The sequence below is a fragment of the Chionomys nivalis genome, chromosome 25 (genome assembly GCF_950005125.1).
Source record: "Chionomys nivalis chromosome 25, mChiNiv1.1, whole genome shotgun sequence".
NCBI classification, from domain to species: Eukaryota; Metazoa; Chordata; class Mammalia; order Rodentia; family Cricetidae; genus Chionomys; species Chionomys nivalis.
In genome coordinates this window covers 35,240,812-35,258,741 of record NC_080110.1, presented here as the reverse complement: position 1 = coordinate 35,258,741, position 17,930 = coordinate 35,240,812, and the positions used below count along the sequence as shown (strand labels likewise).

Below are 17,930 nucleotides of genomic sequence, written 5' to 3'. Positions count from 1 at the left end.
CATTTAACTGGGGGTGGCTTCCGGTTCAGAGGTTCAGTCCATTATCATCATGGCAGGAAGCATGGCGGCATGCAGGCAGACAAGGTGCTGGAGAGGTGGCTGAGAGTTCTACATCTGGATCCATAGGCAGCAGGAAGAGAGAGAGTGACATTGGGTCTAGATTGAGCATCTGAAACCAGCAAACCCCACCCCCAGTGACACACTTCCTCTGAACAAAGCCACACCTCCTAATAGTGCCACTCCGTGATGAGCAAGCATTCAAACACAAGAGTCTGTGGGGACCATTCCTATTCAAACCACCATGCCGAGGTTGTACCTATATCCGCCTTGAGAATTTTAGTCTTTGGTAGTGGGCGACCACAAAACATCAACCCCCTCCTCTCCCTGAGGTCCCAGTGACAAAGAGAATTTCAATCTCACTGATGTGCACCCTGGAGAACCAGTAAGATTCTGAGAGCTGCTCACAGAACATGGGGGAGGGTTACGGGTGGGAGCAGGGGTGGTCTTAAACAGACCTTACTGGAAAGTGTGCGCCCAGCAGGGATGGTGGCTTCCCACTGCTGAGCAGATGGAGTTCCCCTTCCAGGAAGTCTTCTCTAGTTCATATGCTCTGGCCCCTCCCCAAGACGCCAAGGCCACTGCACTCTGGGCAGAACTGCATAAGACTGGTTGGGAGGAGTGGTTAGAAATCCAGGTGAGGGGGGCTGGAGAGATGGCTCAGTGGTTAAGAGCATTGCCTGCTCTTCCAAAGGTCCTGAGTTCAATTCCTGGCAACCACATGGTGGCTCACAACCATCTATCTGTAATGAGGTCTGGTACCCTCTTCTGGCCTGCAGACATACACACAGACAAAATATTGTATGCATAATAAATAAATAAATATTTAAAAAAAGATAAAAAAAAAGAAATCCAGGTGAGGGGCTCAGGGCATCCTGCCTCCCTCCTTTTGTGAGGGACCACCCACAGTCAACAAACACAGTTGATCCCACGGTGACGGCAATAGTGGAGGAGTGTTGCCCCCCCCCCCGCCCGCCCCGTACAGCCAACTGCCGTTCAACCCATCTTCTTCTGTTTGTTAGTTCTTTTTATTCTCAATGGCTTCTTTTCAGGCCTTTTTATGTAGCAGAAATAGTAACAGGGAATCTGGGGATATAAATATCAAATTCTATTTAATTTATAGCTAGGCTTCTTTTATTTTTGGCTTTAAAGGACTTAAAATGAGCTACCTTCCTACATACAGGTGAAAGACCCGGATAAATCCAGACACCCCCCCCCCCTCCAGCAGGAAGAAAATAGCCAAAAATCCAAGCAGGAGAAGAATCAAATCTAGGATTAGCAGGTTCGTGACTGTGTTTCAGGATCTAACTGAAGATAAAGTTAGATTGTAATCTTGAGAATAATCTTGAGAAACAGGGAGTTTGCCCCTTGTGATTATTACTGTACTGTTTTAGGAACTAGCTGATTATGACCTTGGGAGTGGTCCTGAGAGGCCCCCTTGTGACCGTCACTGGATTTTCGGAATTTTCTATGACCCTTTTGGATTACTGGGCTGTGGTTTCTTCCCTTAAAAACTCCTTCTCCTGGTCACTCGGGGTCAAACTCTTCCCCTGCGTGGGTTATGAGTCTTGGCCCCAGTGCACTGGTTCCCGTCTCATCTTATCAATTAAAGCCTCGTGTGATTGCAGCAAGGACGGTCTCTTGTGAATTACTGGCGGGGCGGGGGGGTCGTGTTATCCCGAGAATTGAGCGAGAGTCTCCTCACATTGGGGGTCTTTCACAGGCACCATTGTAACTAGAAACAGAAGATAACATCCATTGACACTGTCATGTCACGGCCCCCTCGTCCAGCAAGGAAGACGCACAACACCGGAGCTCTTCTTGCTAAGCAGTTTATTTCAGGACTTTATTCACAGCAATCTTTTCCCTTCTCTTTCTCTCCCTCTCTCTCCAGGCAAACCTCTCCCAGCCCTTAAGTAGGCACTGGGCCGCCAACCCCAGATTGCCAGGTGGGCACTGCCCATAGGGCCACGCATATGCAAGCAGCTGACAATCATTGCGTGATAATAGCATAAGTCAGGCTTTAGCCATAGGAGTTGATTATCACAGAGAGCACTCGCTTTTGGGATCGCGGAGGGCGGGAGCCAGCACCATCAGGTGTGACTCCACGCAGCTCTCTACATTGCCATCAGGTTGGCTCCACGCAGCTCTCTACATTGCCATCAGGTTGGCTCCACGCAGCTCTCTACATTGCCATCAGGTGTGACTCCACGCAGCTCTCTACATTGCCAGTCATGTGTGGGGCTCTGATGTATAAATGCATTATCTCTTTCAAGTCAGTCTTCTCCACCAGCCCACAAGGCAGGAGCCGTGAGTGAGGAACTTAAGAGGTGCTAGACAGGATTAAGGGTCAAGGCAGCTTGGTTCTAGGACTCAAGTCCTTTTACCCACAATGCCCTTGACTAGAGTTCACAAAGCATAAAATGCAGAATGAGGTTGGGAGATTTCTGACATATGACCTGTAGACCCACAGCCCCAAACTGTGGCAAGTTTTTGTTAGTGCTCCTGGCTCCTGCAGTTAGCCCCCTTTGGTGCCTGTCAGGTACCCTGGACTGAATTTCTATCACCCTTAGAGCTAATACTGTTTAGTTTTTTTTAAAAGTCATTTGAGAGAGGGTGTGTGTTGTGTGTGGGGTCTTCAAATCACAAATCCATGCAGTCAGTATTATGACTTTGGGGGGCTTCTAGTTACAGACTAAGGTCTGCCAACGTTGCCCTCTGTATTGTGTATGTAGTAAGAACAGTGCCCACACCACACAATGGCACTTTGGTTTACTTTGTCATCCTCTCTGTCTGGACCACATCGCCCTTTGAATGTCCCAGGCACTGAGGAGGCGAAGAGGGAGAGAAGTGTAGGAACTCAGGCCCAGACTCAGTCTGAATTGTCCACAAATCTTGAGTCAGCAAGGTTAACAGTGTACAGCGGAACCTTAATGTGCTCCTTGACCTTGGGCGTTGCCAAGGAGACAAGGGGGCAGTGTTTTGCACACTCACCTCAGCATGGAACCCTTAAGGCCATGAATAGCAGAGACCATCGAATGTACTGCCACCCCCGCAATGCGCTGAGCTAAACCACATTCTACCAGAGGTTCTGCTTTCTGATTATTATTAGTATTTGCATTCATTACTGTGGATAATGAAATTACTGTGGATAACATTTTATGGTTATTTAATTATTAAAAATCACAGCTGTATTGGGGTGATGGTTATAGAGAGATGGTCCAGTAGTTAAGAGCATCATTGCTCTTGCAAAGGGCCTGGGTTTGATTCTGGCACCCACACAGTGCTAATAACCATCGGTGACTCTAGTTCCAGAGGATCAGGTGTCTTCTGCTGGCTTCCACAGGCACATACATACATGCCAGCAAAACCCATACGTATAGAGTAAAAATAAAAGTGACTATACTGAGAGACGACTGAATAACCAACTTGTCTTTTTATCTTCTTAAAAAAATAATCTTCAGTGGGACTGGGTATCAAATGAATGCTATTTCTCAAATCAAATGGAGAGTTTCTTTAAAAATTCAACAGTTACTAATGAGAGGGAACAAATTAGTTTGATCTGTGGGGTAGTTTGAATGCAATTGGCACCATAAGCTCATAAGGAGTGGCACCGTTAGGAGGTATGGCCTTGTTGAAGTAGGTGTGACCTTGTTGAAGTAGGTGTGGCCTTGTTGGAGGAAGTAGTATGTCACTGTGGAGGTGGGCTTTGAGGCCTCCTATGCTCAAGCTATGCCCAGTATCACAGTTCACTTCCTGTTGTCTGTGGATTAAGATGTGAGCTCTCAACTCCTTCACTATGTCAGCCTGCATGCCACAATGTCCTGCCATGACAATAATGGACTAGACCTCTAAACTGTAAGCCACCACAGATTCAACACAATGCCCATCAAAATCCCAGCAAAATTCTTCAAAGACCTTGAAAGAACAATACTCAACTTCATATGGAAAAGCAAAACAACAACAACAACAACAAAAAAAAAAAACAGGATAGCCAAAACAATCCTGTACAAGAAATTCTGGAGGCATCACAATCTCTGACTTCAGACTCTACTATACAGAGCTACAGTACTGAAAACAGCCTGGTATTGGCATAAGAACAGACAGGAGGACCAATGGAACCGAATAGAAGACCCGGATATTAATCCACACATCTTCAAACACCTGATTTTTTACAAAGAAGCAAAAAAAAAAAAAAATCAAATAGAAAAAAGAAAGCGTATTTAACAAGTGGTGCTGGCATAACTGGATATCAACATGTAGAAGAATGAAAATAGTCCCATATCTATCACCATGCACAAAACTCAAGTCCAAATGGATCAAAGACTTCAACATAAAGCCGGCCACACTGAACCTTATAGAAGAGAAAGTGGGAAGTACAGTTGAACATATTGGCACAGGGAACCACTTCCTAAATAGAACCCCAGCAGCAGAGACACTGAGAGAAACAATTAATAAATGGGACCTCCTGAAACTGAAAAGCTTCTGTAAAGCAAAGAACACGGTCAACAAGACAAAACAACAGCCTACAAAATGGGAAAAGATCTTCACCAATCCCACATCAGACAGAGGTCTGATTTCCAAAATATACAAAGAACTCAAGAAATTGGACACCAAAAGAACACATAATCCAATAAAAAAAATGGAGTACAGACCTGAACGGAGAACTCTCAACAGAGGAATCTAAAATGGATGAAAGACACTTAAGGAAACGCTCAACATTCTTAGTCATCAGAGAAACGCAAATCAAAACAACTCTGAGATTCCATCTTACACCTGTAGGAATGGCCAAGATCAAAAACACGGATGACAACTTATGCTGGAGAGGTTGTGGGGTAAAGGGAACACTCCTGCATTACTGGTGGGAGTGTAAGCTGGTTCAGCCATTTTGGATGTCAGTGTGGTGATTTCTCAGAAAATTAGGAAACAACCTTCCTCAAGACCAAGCAATACCACTTTTGGGTATATATCCTGTTGTAATAAGAGCGGCGGCGGGGCTGCGTCCAGCCACCCGGCTAGCTTTACCCGAAATAATTACACGGAAACTGTATTCTTTTAATCACTGCCTGGCCCATTAGTTCCAGCCTCTTATTGGCTAGCTCTTACATATTGATCTAACCCATTTCTAATATTTTGTGTAGCACCACAAGCTGGCTTACCAGGAAAGATGGGAGAATCATGGCGACTCCCTGACTTGGCTTCTTTCTCCCAGCCTTCTGTTCTGTTTACTCCACCCACCTAAGGGTTGGCCTATCAAATAGGCCTAGGCAGTTTCTTTATTAATTAACCAATGAAAGCAACAGATTAGAAAGAAATCACTCCCACATCAATATCCAAAGGATGCTCAATCATGCCACAAGGACATGTGCTCAACTATGTTCATAGCAGCTTTGTTTGTCATAGCCAGAACCTGGAAACAACCTAAATTCCCCTCGACTGAAGAATGGATAAGGATAATGTGGTACATTTACACAGTGGAGTACTACACAGCAGAAAAAAAAACGACATCTTGAATTTTGCAGGAAAATGGATGGAGCTAGAAAACATTGTTTTGAGTGAGGTAACCCAGACCCAGAAAGACAATTATCACATGTACTCACTCATAGGTGGTTTTTAAACATAAAGCAAAGAAAGCCAGCCTACAAATCACAATCCCAGAGAATTTAGACAACAATGAGGACACTAAGAGAGATTTACATAGATCTAATCTACATGGGAAGTAGAAAAAGAGATCTCCTGAGTAAAGTGGGAGCATGGGGAACCTTGGGAAAGGGTTGAAGGGGAGGGGAAAGGCAGAGAGGGGAGCAGAGAAAAATGTAGACCTCAATAAATATCAAGAAAAAAAGAAAAAAAAACTGTAAGCCACCCAATTAGATGTTTTTCTTTGTAAGATTTGCTGTGCTTGTGGTGGCTCTTCACAGCAATAGAAACCCTGACTAAGACTGAGAAAGCTGAACTGTCCTTAGTGCTCAATAGAGTTGAACACTAGAAGCAAACAATGCTGATGCAAATGCATGCATTGCAACTGCTGAGCCCCAGCGATGGCCCTGGGGCACACATTCTGAGACTTGTCCCACTGAGCCCCAGCGATGGCCCTAGGGCACACATTCTGAGACTTGTCCCACTGAGCCCCAGCGATGGCCCTAGGGCACACATTCTGAGACTAGTCCCACTGAGCCCCAGCGATGGCCCTGGTATGAGACTTTCCTGCTGAAATAAGTGCACGGATGAGACATCTCATTCTTGCCTCGGGAAGCTAAGTGGCTTTGACGCAGTAGGCAGTCTTGATTTCCAATTCCTGTGAAGACGAGGCTTTTGCAACTTGGCATTCCACATTCATGTAGCTGTGTGGTTTCCTAGGAAACAAGCTGGGTGACCTTCCCAGTCTGGATGGGATGTGGACACCCGTGCACAGCCTCACTCTCCTTCACTTACATTTTATCAAGTTTCACTGTCACCAAGTCTCCCGTTTCCATGGTTCCTCAGGTGTGAGGTCCTCTATAGGCTCATCTTCAGGGCGCTGAGGCTGACAGGACCAGAACCATGGGAGATGGCTGAGACTGATTCAGACTCTTGCCTCTGTAATAATGTGGAGATTCCCTGCCCTTGGCCCCTCTGCCTTCGGCAGCACAGGTTTTGTTCTGAACACCGACTCCATCGCTATCTCTTTGGCCCTTCAGTGTGAGATTTATTACTTGTTTTGTGAGATTTGAGGTTCTAATCAGATTGGTATCCGCTGGTGACCTTTAGTGTATATGCGTTACATATGTTTCTGTTTCTGAAAACATGTCTGGGCCTTGTCTATGTGAAGGGCCATCAGCATGAATCACAGTGGGATTGACTGGAGAGACGGCTCAGTAGTTAGAGCATTGGCTGCTCTTTCAAGGACCTGGTTCAATTCCCAGCATCCTTGTGGTGGCTCACAACCATCTGTAATTCCAGTTCCAGGGGATCCAGTATCCTTTTTTTTGGCTTCTGTTGGTACTGCAAATGTAGTGCAACACACACACACACACAAATACACATAAAATAATTTTTTAAAAAAAGTGCAGAGAAAAAAACAATTGTAGGCCGGGCGGTGGTGGCACACGCCTTTAATCCCAGCACTTGGGAGGCAGAGGCAGACGGATCTCTGTGAGTTCGAGACCAGCCTGGTCTACAAGAACTAGTTCCAGGACAGGCTCCAAAACCACAGAGAAACCCTGTCTCGAAAAACCAAAAAAAAAAAAAAAAAAAAAAAAGAAAACAATTGTAGTTTCTATTAAAAAATACTCTCTCATAACTAGAAACTGTATTTAGATGCTTTCTGGGGAGTTTTAAGGTGTTTTACGTATGGGAATTGCTAACTTACTGCAACCCCTGAGAATGTTCAGGTGCAGGCCCGACTCCCTTCATCTGTTATTTTCAGAGGAGTGACAAGAGCCATGTTCGTAGACTCAGCACCCAACAGACCGGTCTTTGCCCATCGATCCTCAGGAGTTACCACTGCCAGTCTATCTCCTAGTGCCACAGCCTTGATCACATTGGATTGGTGTGTTTTCCACGTTGGCAAGAACTTATCCTAGAAGCCGGGCGGTGGTGGCGCATGCCTTTAATCCTAGCACTTGGGAGGCAGAGGCAGGCGGATCTCTGTGAGTTCGAGACCAGCCTGGTCTACAAGAGCTAGTTCCAGGATAGGCTCCAAAAACCACAGAGAAACCCTGTCTCGAAAAACCAAAAAAAAAAAAAAAAAAAAAAGAACTTATCCTAGAAAGAAAGTAGACTGATTCTTAGGAGTCCAGAAATGTGTAAAAGAACAAGACTTTTGTCGGGTGGTGGTGGCGCACGCCTTTAATCCCAGCACTTGGGAGACAGAGGCAGGAGGATCTCTGTGAGTTTGAGGCCAACATGGTCTACAGAGTGAGTTCCAGCATAGGCTCCATAGCTACTGAGAGACCCTGTCTCAATGCAAACAAACAAGACTTTTCTAACTGTTTTAGTCTTTAGTGTTTTTTTGTCGAACAATGCTGTAGAAACCATCATCATCATATTTTTTCAAAATTATTTATTTATTTATTTATTATGTATACAATATTCTGTCTGTGGGTATGTCTACAGGCCAGAAGAGGGCACCAGACCTCATTACAGATGGTTGTGAGCCACCATGTGGTTGCCGGGAATTGAACTCAAGACCTTTGGAAGAGCAGGCAATGCTCTTAACCACTGAGCCATCTCTCCAGCCCCATCATCATCATATTTTGTGCCAGAGTTTTACTATTATACCCAGGCTGGCCCTGAACTTGGTGATCTCCTGCCTTTGCCTCCTGAGTGTGCCACTGTTCAGTGGACATCAATGCCTAACAGTCTTCATGCATTCTACCTGAGTCAAAAGACACAAGCTTGTCCCTCTTCTCACACCTTTTGGTTCCTAAAATAGCCAGACTGACTACTGGGGGCTATCCTTAAAATAACAAGGGAAACCACGTGGTAGGACAGCATGTTACCACGGCAACTGCTTGGGTCTGATTTCCATCAAGGCTGTTATCCTGCTGAGTGTTAGTTCAGATCAGATCCTTTTAATTCCTAATCTGTTTTCAGTACATGTTAGGGATTTGGATTTTCACTCCTGTGATAAGTGGGTTACAAATTCATATAAATTAAAAGCGTGGCGGCAGGAGGCATGGGCCCACAGTGAGTGCTTGCGGCTCTTCCAGAGGACCAGAGTTCAGTTCCCAGCACCCATGTCAAATGGCTCATAATTGCTGTAACTCCAGCTCCAGGAGAGCTAAGCCTGTTGCCTCTGTGGGCATCTCACCACTATCATGTAAATAAAACATGGATTTAAGAAACTGCAAATTTAAGGCTTTTTCAGGTACATTGTTCTTCCAAAGAGATATGGGGAAGGGATTCTAGCTAAAATTACACATACTTTTTTTTTTTTTTTGACATTGTTTTTTGAGACAGGTTCTCATTATGTAGCCCTCGTTGTCCTGGATCTTGCTTTATAGACCAGGCTGGCCTCAAACTCAGAGATGTTCCTGCCTCTGCCTCCTGAGTACTGGATTAAAGGTGTGTTCCTGGTTAAAACAATGTTCCTAAGCATCTCTTTCAACGTTTCAACAGTGTCTGTTCACAAGCTCTGCTTTTATTTGATTTACCTACCTTGTGCATGTGTGGTCAGGGGACAAGTGATGGGAGCTGGTTCTGTCCTCCCACCTGGGGACTGAGCTCAGATAAGGCTTGGAATAGAGCACCATAACCCACTGAGCCATTTTGCTGGCCCTGGCAGGACCGTGCTCGTACTGCCTCAGCCTCTGGAATGGCTGGTGTGAGTACCACTATGGCCAGCTTCAGGAAAAAAGGGGATGTGGGCCTAAATACTCCTTTGGCTTATTTGAGACTGAACACCACCTAACTGTTCTACCTAGCGCAAGGATCGCCTCTTACATCCACTGGTGTAGGTGACACTGGAAACGGTTTTAAAGTCCATCAGTGACATAAAATGCTAATTCATTTCAGTTCCAGATGACAGCTGTTTGCTGCCTTGCCCAAATGTCTTTCAGAGCTCAGAGGTCCTGTCTAACTGTCCTTCAGCAATCTGACAAACCAAAACCCAAGCCAATCAAAATCGTCACGGACAGACATTTTCTAGATGAAGTCACTTCTTCAGCCCAGAGCTCCGGGTAGGTTTCTCAAGGACAACACTGCCTTTCATTTTGTACAACATGAAGTTTCTAAGAGGGACAGTGCTATCCCACATCAATATTCTGAGAATAATTTCCCATCACCATGAGACTGGCTCCCTTCAGGGTAACTTGTGGACTGAAGATGTGGCTCAGTGGTGGGACGTGGCCCAGCGGTGGGACAGTCAGTTCCCTGGTTTAAACAGACAATAACACCCCGTTTTGTTTCACTAACCAGAGATACGAAAGCACACAAGCTTAATTAAAATTGAGAAATTTATTTTTTCATGAAATAGTAAGCAGAATATTTCATGAAATAGTTAACAGAATTAAAGTACAGAAATGTACAGCTTAAAACAATTGAAATGATACTAGAATCTGAATGACAATTACACATTTATGAGCAAAGAAAAAACAAAGTTTAAACAATGAGTTCACTTTAAATTTTTTTGCTCAATAATTCACCTGAAATTAGACATACAAGGAGAATGGAGATCTGGGCACCTTGTAAAATAAAATAACGCCACTTCATCTGTGTCAGAGGACCTGGCCCTGGTCAGCAGTGGGTCGGCTCTGTCCCATCACAAAAGCCACCACTCCACCCTTCACAAAGGTCTCCACTACCAGTCCTTTCTGAGTTTTAAGGATGCCAATTTAAAAAATATTTTCTGTAGGCACCAAGCAGTAGATGTCTCCAGCCTCACTTGAAGCACTGGGGACAGCATCCCAAAGCATCGGCTGGTCATGGCTTTCTTCTGCAGCTCACTGAGGTCAGTCTGCCTTGAGGACTTACAAATGTTAAAAGGCAAAATTACATCTGAACAGCAGCCAAAAATTTATATATATATATATATTTTTATATTTACAAACTGTACATATTTACACGACCTCATCAAATACTGAATTGTAGAAACATGAACCACCAATAAAGGTGTTCATTTCATGCCCCAGTGTTATTTCTTGTGCAAACTAGAACTTCCCAGAGTTCCTAGAAAGCTAAAGACAGTCCATATTGCGGAGGCCACCATCCATTGTTAAAGCACCAAACCTAAAACATACAAAACGAGAAAAAAGAAAATTTCAGCAGATCTACTCATTTGCTCTCTGGGGTCCCCGTATCCTGAAGATGGAGTACAGGACCCTCACACAAGCTGGGCAAGAACTCTACCAATGAGCTGTATGCCAGTTCCTCACAGCCAGAGAAATTCCTGACTCCAGAGAAGAATTACAGAATAAAATATAATTTGCACAATAGAAATAAAATTTCAGAAGAATGCTTTATTGTTACTATTATCATTATACTATTATTTATTATTAATGGGTACACAGCTAGAAGTCAGAGGACAACTTTGGAGCCCGTTCTCTCCTTGCGCTTTTAACATGGTTTGTGGACTTAGTTCAGGCTGCCAGGCTTGTCTTAAAATAATTTAAGCAACTGTGATTTGTTCTATGTCGTACTGAAAATGAGGGGCATTATTATATGAAGAAATACAATTCAGTGGCTTGGGGAAGCTTAATAACAAAAACAAGGCTGGGCAGTGGTGGCGCACGTCGTTACTCCCAACACTCGGGAGGCAGAGGCAGGTGGATCTCTGTGAGTTCGAGGCCAGCCTGGTCTACACAGTGAGTTCCATGACAGTCAGGGCTGTACAGAGAAACCCTGTCTCAAAAAACAAAACAACAACAAACAACAAAAACAAACCCATATCTTGGGGCTGGAGAGCTAGCTCAGCAGGTAGAGACTGCTGTTCTCCAGAGCACTCGGGCTGGTCCCAGTACTGACATGGTGGCTCACAGCCATCTACAAGTTCAGGTCCAAGAAATCCAGCCCCTTTTCTGGCCCCTGGGAGCATTGTATGCAAGTGATTCACAGACATACATGCAGACAAAACACTGAAACATGTAAAAATAATAAATAAAATGTTCAAGAAAATATATTTTGAAAATCCCACGTATTTATTCATTGTGTGTGCACCCCGCACACACGCACCATGGTGCTTGCGTGGAGGAGTTAGGTCTTTCTTGCATGTGGGCTGTCAGGCTTTAGCAAGTACCAGTTCCCTAACCTGAAAAACATTTTTTAAGAGAAAATGGGAAGTGATGTACTTTAAAAAGTGTTATAAGAATTAGAGATTCTCTTCTGAGTGAGGGGTTAGGTTTAAAGCTGAAACAGAGTTGGGAGTAGCACTCTCCAGGGCGAGTGAAGGAAGGAGCCTGGCTGCGGGGCGTTACGTTCAGGTAGAAAGCAGTAATACTGGAGCACAGGCTAAGACCAAGACACCACATCTTCCTCAGTGCAGACATGGATGTAGACTGTACTTCCTGTAACAGAGCCTTAGAATTTTTTTCCTTTTTCTTTCTTTCTTTCTTTCTTTCTTTCTTTCTTTCTTTCTTTCTTTCTTTCTTTCTTTCTTTCTTTCTTCTTTTTTTTTTGGGTGGGGGGAGGAGACAGGTTTTCTCTGTGTAACCCTGGTTGTTTACACCAGGCTGGCCTTGAACTCACAGAGATCCCCCTGTCCCTGCCTCTGCGGTGCTGGGATTAAAGACATCGCACCTGGCTAGAAGTTTTTAAGGCAAGGGAGGAACATGATCGTATCAGTACTTTAGAAGATTCTTCTGGCTTTCTGGCTGTAAATACCAGGACTGTGATTGTAGAACCAAGCTAACAGGTTGCCACTGCAGCTTCAGGAGAAGGGAAGTCTGGATGAGGGAGACAGGAAGCCTTGTGAAGAGCACCAAACTAGTCAAGGGGAAGCAAAAGAGTGAGCCTCTAAGAATTCATGTTTCAAGAGGTAGCAAGTGGTGTCCCTGGAGCAGCATGGGACATTTAGAGGGAAAACTGAGTCAGAATGATTTCAGATACAAAAACTCCTAGAAGTAAAACCAGGATATCTATGTATATAGGTTATATAATATTCTCTGCTGCCGTGGCTTTCATTACAAATCAAACACCCTGAATCTTAAAATCTGAAATAATCCAAAACTTGAAACTTTTGAGTACTGACAAGAGGCCACAAAATAAAAATTCTGATCTCTTATGACAAGATGCATTTATAATGCAGGCATAGCAAACTCTGTATAAAATTACTTTCAGCTTATGTGTATAAGGGACATACGGAACACCCACAGTGCTGGGCCTGCATCTGGATGTGTATAAGGGACATACGGAACACCCACAGTGCTGGGCCTGCATCTGGATGTGTATAAGGGACATACGGAACACCCATAGTGCTGGGCCCGCATCTGGATGTGTATAAGGGACATACGGAACACCCACAGTGCTGGGCCCACATCTGGATGTGTATAAGGGACATACGGAACACCCACAGTGCTGGGACCGCATCTGGATGTGTATAAGGGACATAAGGAACACCCACAGTGCTGGGCCCACATCTGGATGTGTATAAGGGACATACGGAACACCCACAGTGCTGGGCCCGCATCTGGATGTGTATAAGGGACATAAGGAACACCCACAGTGCTGGGCCCACATCTGGCTGTGTATAAGGGACATAAGGAACACACACAGTGCTGGGCCCACATTTCATTATCTGGAAAAATCCAGGAGCCTCAAACACTTCTGGTTCCAAACATTTCACTCATGCAAGTGAACGTATGTGTGGATGGGGGAGGAGTCATGAAAAATTAGCACAGCCAAAGGCTTCTGAATACACAATACTAAAAAAAGTCAAGTGAAGCTGAGGTGTTCTGACAGCTGGCACTGCAGGACACAACTCCTCTGAAGCCCTGAACACCCGCATGCATCATGCCATGCACCCATGAGCCCTGTCCGCAGGGCATGGCTCAGATCTGAGACTGTGATATCATGAACTGTACTGTCTTCATTGAGAATGCAGTTTCTGCTCTTAGTTTAATTATGGGAGATGTTTTCCCAGTGCCATTCCTCAGCATGAACTATACTGTGTTAAGACAAGCACATTCCTTAGGACAGAACTTTGCTTTCCTCCTCAGTAATAAAAGGTGTGCACCGGCCATGGGAAAATCAAGTGACAAAGATCCCCGTGCAGAGTCAAATAAGCAGGCGTGGTGGCGCACGCCTTCGATCCCGGCACTCAGGAGGCAGAGGCAGGTGGAGCTCTGTGAGTCCCAGGATAACCAGGGCTACAGAGTGGGACCCTGTCAAAAACAAAACAGTAACAACAGAAACCAATGCCAAAGGGCATCACAAGTTTCCCATCACACCGAGAAGGAAGAGTGAGGGCCAAGATGTCCCTTGCCTGTCTCATCACTGCACCTTCCCAACAGAGAAGGACAGAGAAGCAGAGATGTACTGATCCAGCTGCAGCCACATCGCCAGCCAAGCCTGCGCCACTCACCGTTCTAAAATATGATTGTTCTCAGCCAGCTCCTTAACCACTCCTTCCATCTCTTCCTTCAATTTCTTCATACTAGGGGGATAAAGCAAAGACGCTCAGCATCCGAGAATTAATTTGCAGCGTTTTAGTTGTGTAATCTAAGCCGTCAAGAAATAACACCAAGCATAGTAAACATCGAGAATTTTGAAATGTGAGAACGAGATTTCAAACTGGAATGAGAACAAGCAGTGCCATTCCAAATTCCAACAAAGTTGCTTACCCGAGAGTCATCTCCACTAAAGTGTTAGAACTGGGGTAAATCGGGGTCATGGCGTGCTTGGCTCCACTAGAGGCTGCAAGCAGTTTCTGAGGCAGAGTTTCTTGTAACTGCAACGTAAAACAAATGTGTCTCTAGACAAGGCACATACTGCCAATCAAGGACCACTTAGAGCTTCGGGAAGGCTGGACTCCCCACACCCACTCTGCAGGGGCGTGGGGAACTTCATGCACTCCGGCAGGCGCTTAACCACTAGTCTAGAGCCCAGGACAGCTTTGAGTTTCTGTTTCAAAGACAGCGATGCTAAGTATTGAAGCCAACACCTCTAAAGCAATCTTCCTTACAAACAATAAAAGATGAATTATCAGGTGTTTCAATTGTTCAACATCTGGAAGCAAAGTGAGCGAGGGAGAGACGGTGAGCAGCATGGGTGCTGCCAGGCCTGTCAACCCGAGTCACCCTGGAGCCCACCCGCTGGGGGGGAGTTGTCCTCTTGGCATGCACGTGCACACACACAGGCACACGGTGCCCTATGTCTCCTGCAGTCGTGATCAGGGCCACACTACACAGTCCTCTCACAGAAAAGCTCTCCTCTGCTCCACTCCAGGGCTGTACCTCATTAGTGTAGTCTTGATACTTGGACACTTCCTCTTCGATATCAAAGCACTGATTAGTTAGAGATAGCAGCTGTTTCCTCAGAAGAAACATCTTTCTGAAAACCAATAAGAGCCTGTTAGCAAGCAGCCTCCTGGGACTGCACAGCTGACCACACAGCCGGCCTCCCGTCCCCACTGCAGCCTCCTTACCGCATCCACTCTTCTGACTTATCCAGAAAAGCTTCATACTTCTTAACACACTCTTCTGTGAAGTGGCTCATTGCTTTTGTTGCATGGTAATACAGTTTTTGTCTGCAAATTAGAAAGAACCAGAGGCTTAAAATAACCTCACAATTTCTACTTCTGATTAAAAATACTTTAAGCCAGGCACAGTGGCACACATCTTTCATAACAGCACATGGGGGGCAGAGGCAGGACGATCTCTGAGTTCAAAGCCACCCTCACCTACAGAGTGAGTTCCAGGACAGCCAGGGTTATGCAGAGAAACCCTGACTCGAAAGTCAAAATGAAACAAACAAAAAAAACACTTAAAATACATGAAATTCGTGGGTTTTTTTTTTGTTTGTTTGTTTCTTTTAGAATTACTGTGGATTTGGAGCCGTAGCACAGGTGGTTGTGAACCACCTGATGTGGGTGCTGGGCGCTGACCTCACGTCCTCCGAAGAGCAGCCAGTGCTTTTAACCACTGAGCCACCTCCAGCTCCAAAACCTATTGGCTGGAGTTAGTTAAGGGCTGTGCTGGCCTCAGGAGCCCCCTCACTGCCCTCTGTAAGCACATCATGGAGGCAGAGACAGCTGAGTGAGCAGAACTGGGTCTTTCTCTCAGCCACTCTTCTGTCCTAGGCCTCTCCCAACCAGGAACCAGATGTGTGGGCTTGAACAATGTGGACCCACAGTGGAAACTGTAACTAATTCCAACTTTAACAAGAAATAAAGATATTACAAATCAGCAGCAAAAAGAACCGGTTTTAACCCAGCCTGGATACTTACTTATCAAATTTGTGGATCTGCTCTTCATTATAAGCTAGTCCTGAAAACGGAAAAGCGCACTTCTGTTAATGCAGAGTTGAGCTCCTTGGAGATTACTGCTTCCAAAAGGCTAAGAGTTTGAAGTGGGTATCAAAGTTTTGGGGCCCACGGGCTACATATGGCTCGTTTACACTTTAATTTGGTTAGTATGAAGTTATGATTTAAAAATGAAAACTATCAACATTTAAGTCAGGATATTTTTAATGAAGCTCATATCTCTAGTTTTTCTTTAAGAAAGAAAGGCCTGGGCAGCAGAGCAGGGCACAGCCAGATGTGCTGCTGACTGTCCCCAGGCCACCAGGAAGCCCTTTCTGTGTGCTGCCTGCCAGGCCTCCAGAAGATCTAGGGTTCATGGCCTTAGTTTGAGGAGCCTTTCCTGCACATCTCTTAAGCAGCCGCCTTAAATGGTACAGAGGGGTGTGTGCTGCTCCACCCACACTCACGAGCCCACGCGAGATGAAGGAACAGCAAACATTACTTACTGCGCTCTGCCTTGTCCTTTTTGAACTGATAGTAAATCTCTGTGATGCAATTTAACAGGACTTGGAGTTTTTCTACACTATGTAAGGAAGAAAAACCCAAGTAAATTATTGGGATTGATGCAACAAAGGACAATTAACAGGAACAGAAACCCCCCAAGGCTGGAACCTACTTTCTGTCCTTGGGATGAGTGCCTTCCTGATGGGCCCAGGTGTCTGCCAGCGACCCCCCTGGAGACAGCCTGCTGTCAATGTCCTGAAGGCCGCTCTCTATGGTCCCCTGGGAACTGGAGAGCTAAACACAGCAATGGGTTAGGTCAGAATGCCAACCATGGAGGCTTGGTCTAAGGGTCTCCGCTGTTTATCCTGGTTTCAGGTGAGGCTGATCCACTCTGCTGACTGCTGCAGGATACCCACAAACACCTTTAGTTACTGTTTTTGTTGCTGTTGTTTGGGGGGGGGGGAGTGGCGGTAGGCATCTGTGCTATTTTAAAATCAGAACGTCTATGCTAAGGATTCACTCAAGCAAATGAGCTACGTCTCCTCTTGTTTCTGACTTTTAAATAACTTTATCTCCTAAAATTTTTCCCAATGTTTTAAGTATCATTTAAAGTGTGTGAGTAAGTAAAGTGAAAGTTTTATTCACGGGGCAGAGACTTGTAGTATGTGATGTGCTCTGACGTTTTCTATCCTCTCTAAGGATGCCACCGACCGCAAGCACCAAACTTCATAGTCCATTACTCATTGTGATTCAGCCTTTGGAAAACCACTGTTCTAGATCTAAAACCATGGACAAGAACAACTAAAGATCAGTCCACTATGGAAAGAGGAGCAGGCTGTTACCGCGTTCCCTGTCTGTGTGCAGTGGGTACATGCATGAGTAGGTCAGAACCCACCGGCTGACTGGGCTGAGCAGTTGGCAGTAAATCCCAGGGAGCGTTCTAGCACCGTGGTTACTGGCTGTGCACATCACATGGCTTCTGGGGATGGAGCTCAGGTCCTACCAAGCAAGCTATTCAATCCCTGCCTTCAGATTTCCTTATTTATAAAAAGGTTTTTAATTACAGTTTCTTTCTCTGTGTGCATGGGTGCAGACATGGCACAGTGTATTTGTGCTGGTCAGACAATTTGTGGAGCTTCTGTTGGGAGGATTCTGGGAACTGGCTCAGGGCGTTTAGGCGTGGCAACGAGTGTCTCTATCCGCTGAGCTGTCTTGTGGGTCCTCCTTTACATCCTAGCTTCCACCTTATGAATCCCTTAAATGCTACAGGCTTGCAGGAACACATAGTTCTACCTTTATTTAACTGATGAGATAAAGAAGCTGACAATTTTTGAGACAGAGAAACCAAAACTACAAAAGAACTACTAAAGGCCTTATGATGGCTGGAGAGAAGGCTCCACTATTGCTCTCCCAGAGGACTGGCACCTACATCAGGTGGCTCACAACTGCCTCTAACTCCAGCTTCAAGGGGATCAAGGCAGGGACACCTGTA

The 17,930-nt window shown here is 45.3% G+C and overlaps 1 protein-coding gene across 1 annotated transcript in view; it reads right to left on the bottom strand.

The window, feature by feature from the left end:
- Positions 1–9,988: 9,988 nt before the first annotated feature.
- The window catches only part of Tbk1 (TANK binding kinase 1), a 41,871-nt gene continuing 33,929 nt past the window's right edge, over positions 9,989–17,930 (bottom strand). The window contains exons 14-21 of the mRNA XM_057757906.1: positions 16,611–16,732; positions 16,441–16,517; positions 15,920–15,959; positions 15,119–15,220; positions 14,928–15,024; positions 14,316–14,422; positions 14,057–14,128; positions 9,989–10,767 (exon numbers count right to left, since the gene is read on the bottom strand). Coding sequence (XP_057613889.1) covers positions 10,716–10,767; positions 14,057–14,128; positions 14,316–14,422; positions 14,928–15,024; positions 15,119–15,220; positions 15,920–15,959; positions 16,441–16,517; positions 16,611–16,732 — 669 coding nt within the window. The 3' untranslated portion in view covers positions 9,989–10,715. The remainder of the gene's footprint in view (positions 10,768–14,056; positions 14,129–14,315; positions 14,423–14,927; positions 15,025–15,118; positions 15,221–15,919; positions 15,960–16,440; positions 16,518–16,610; positions 16,733–17,930) is intronic.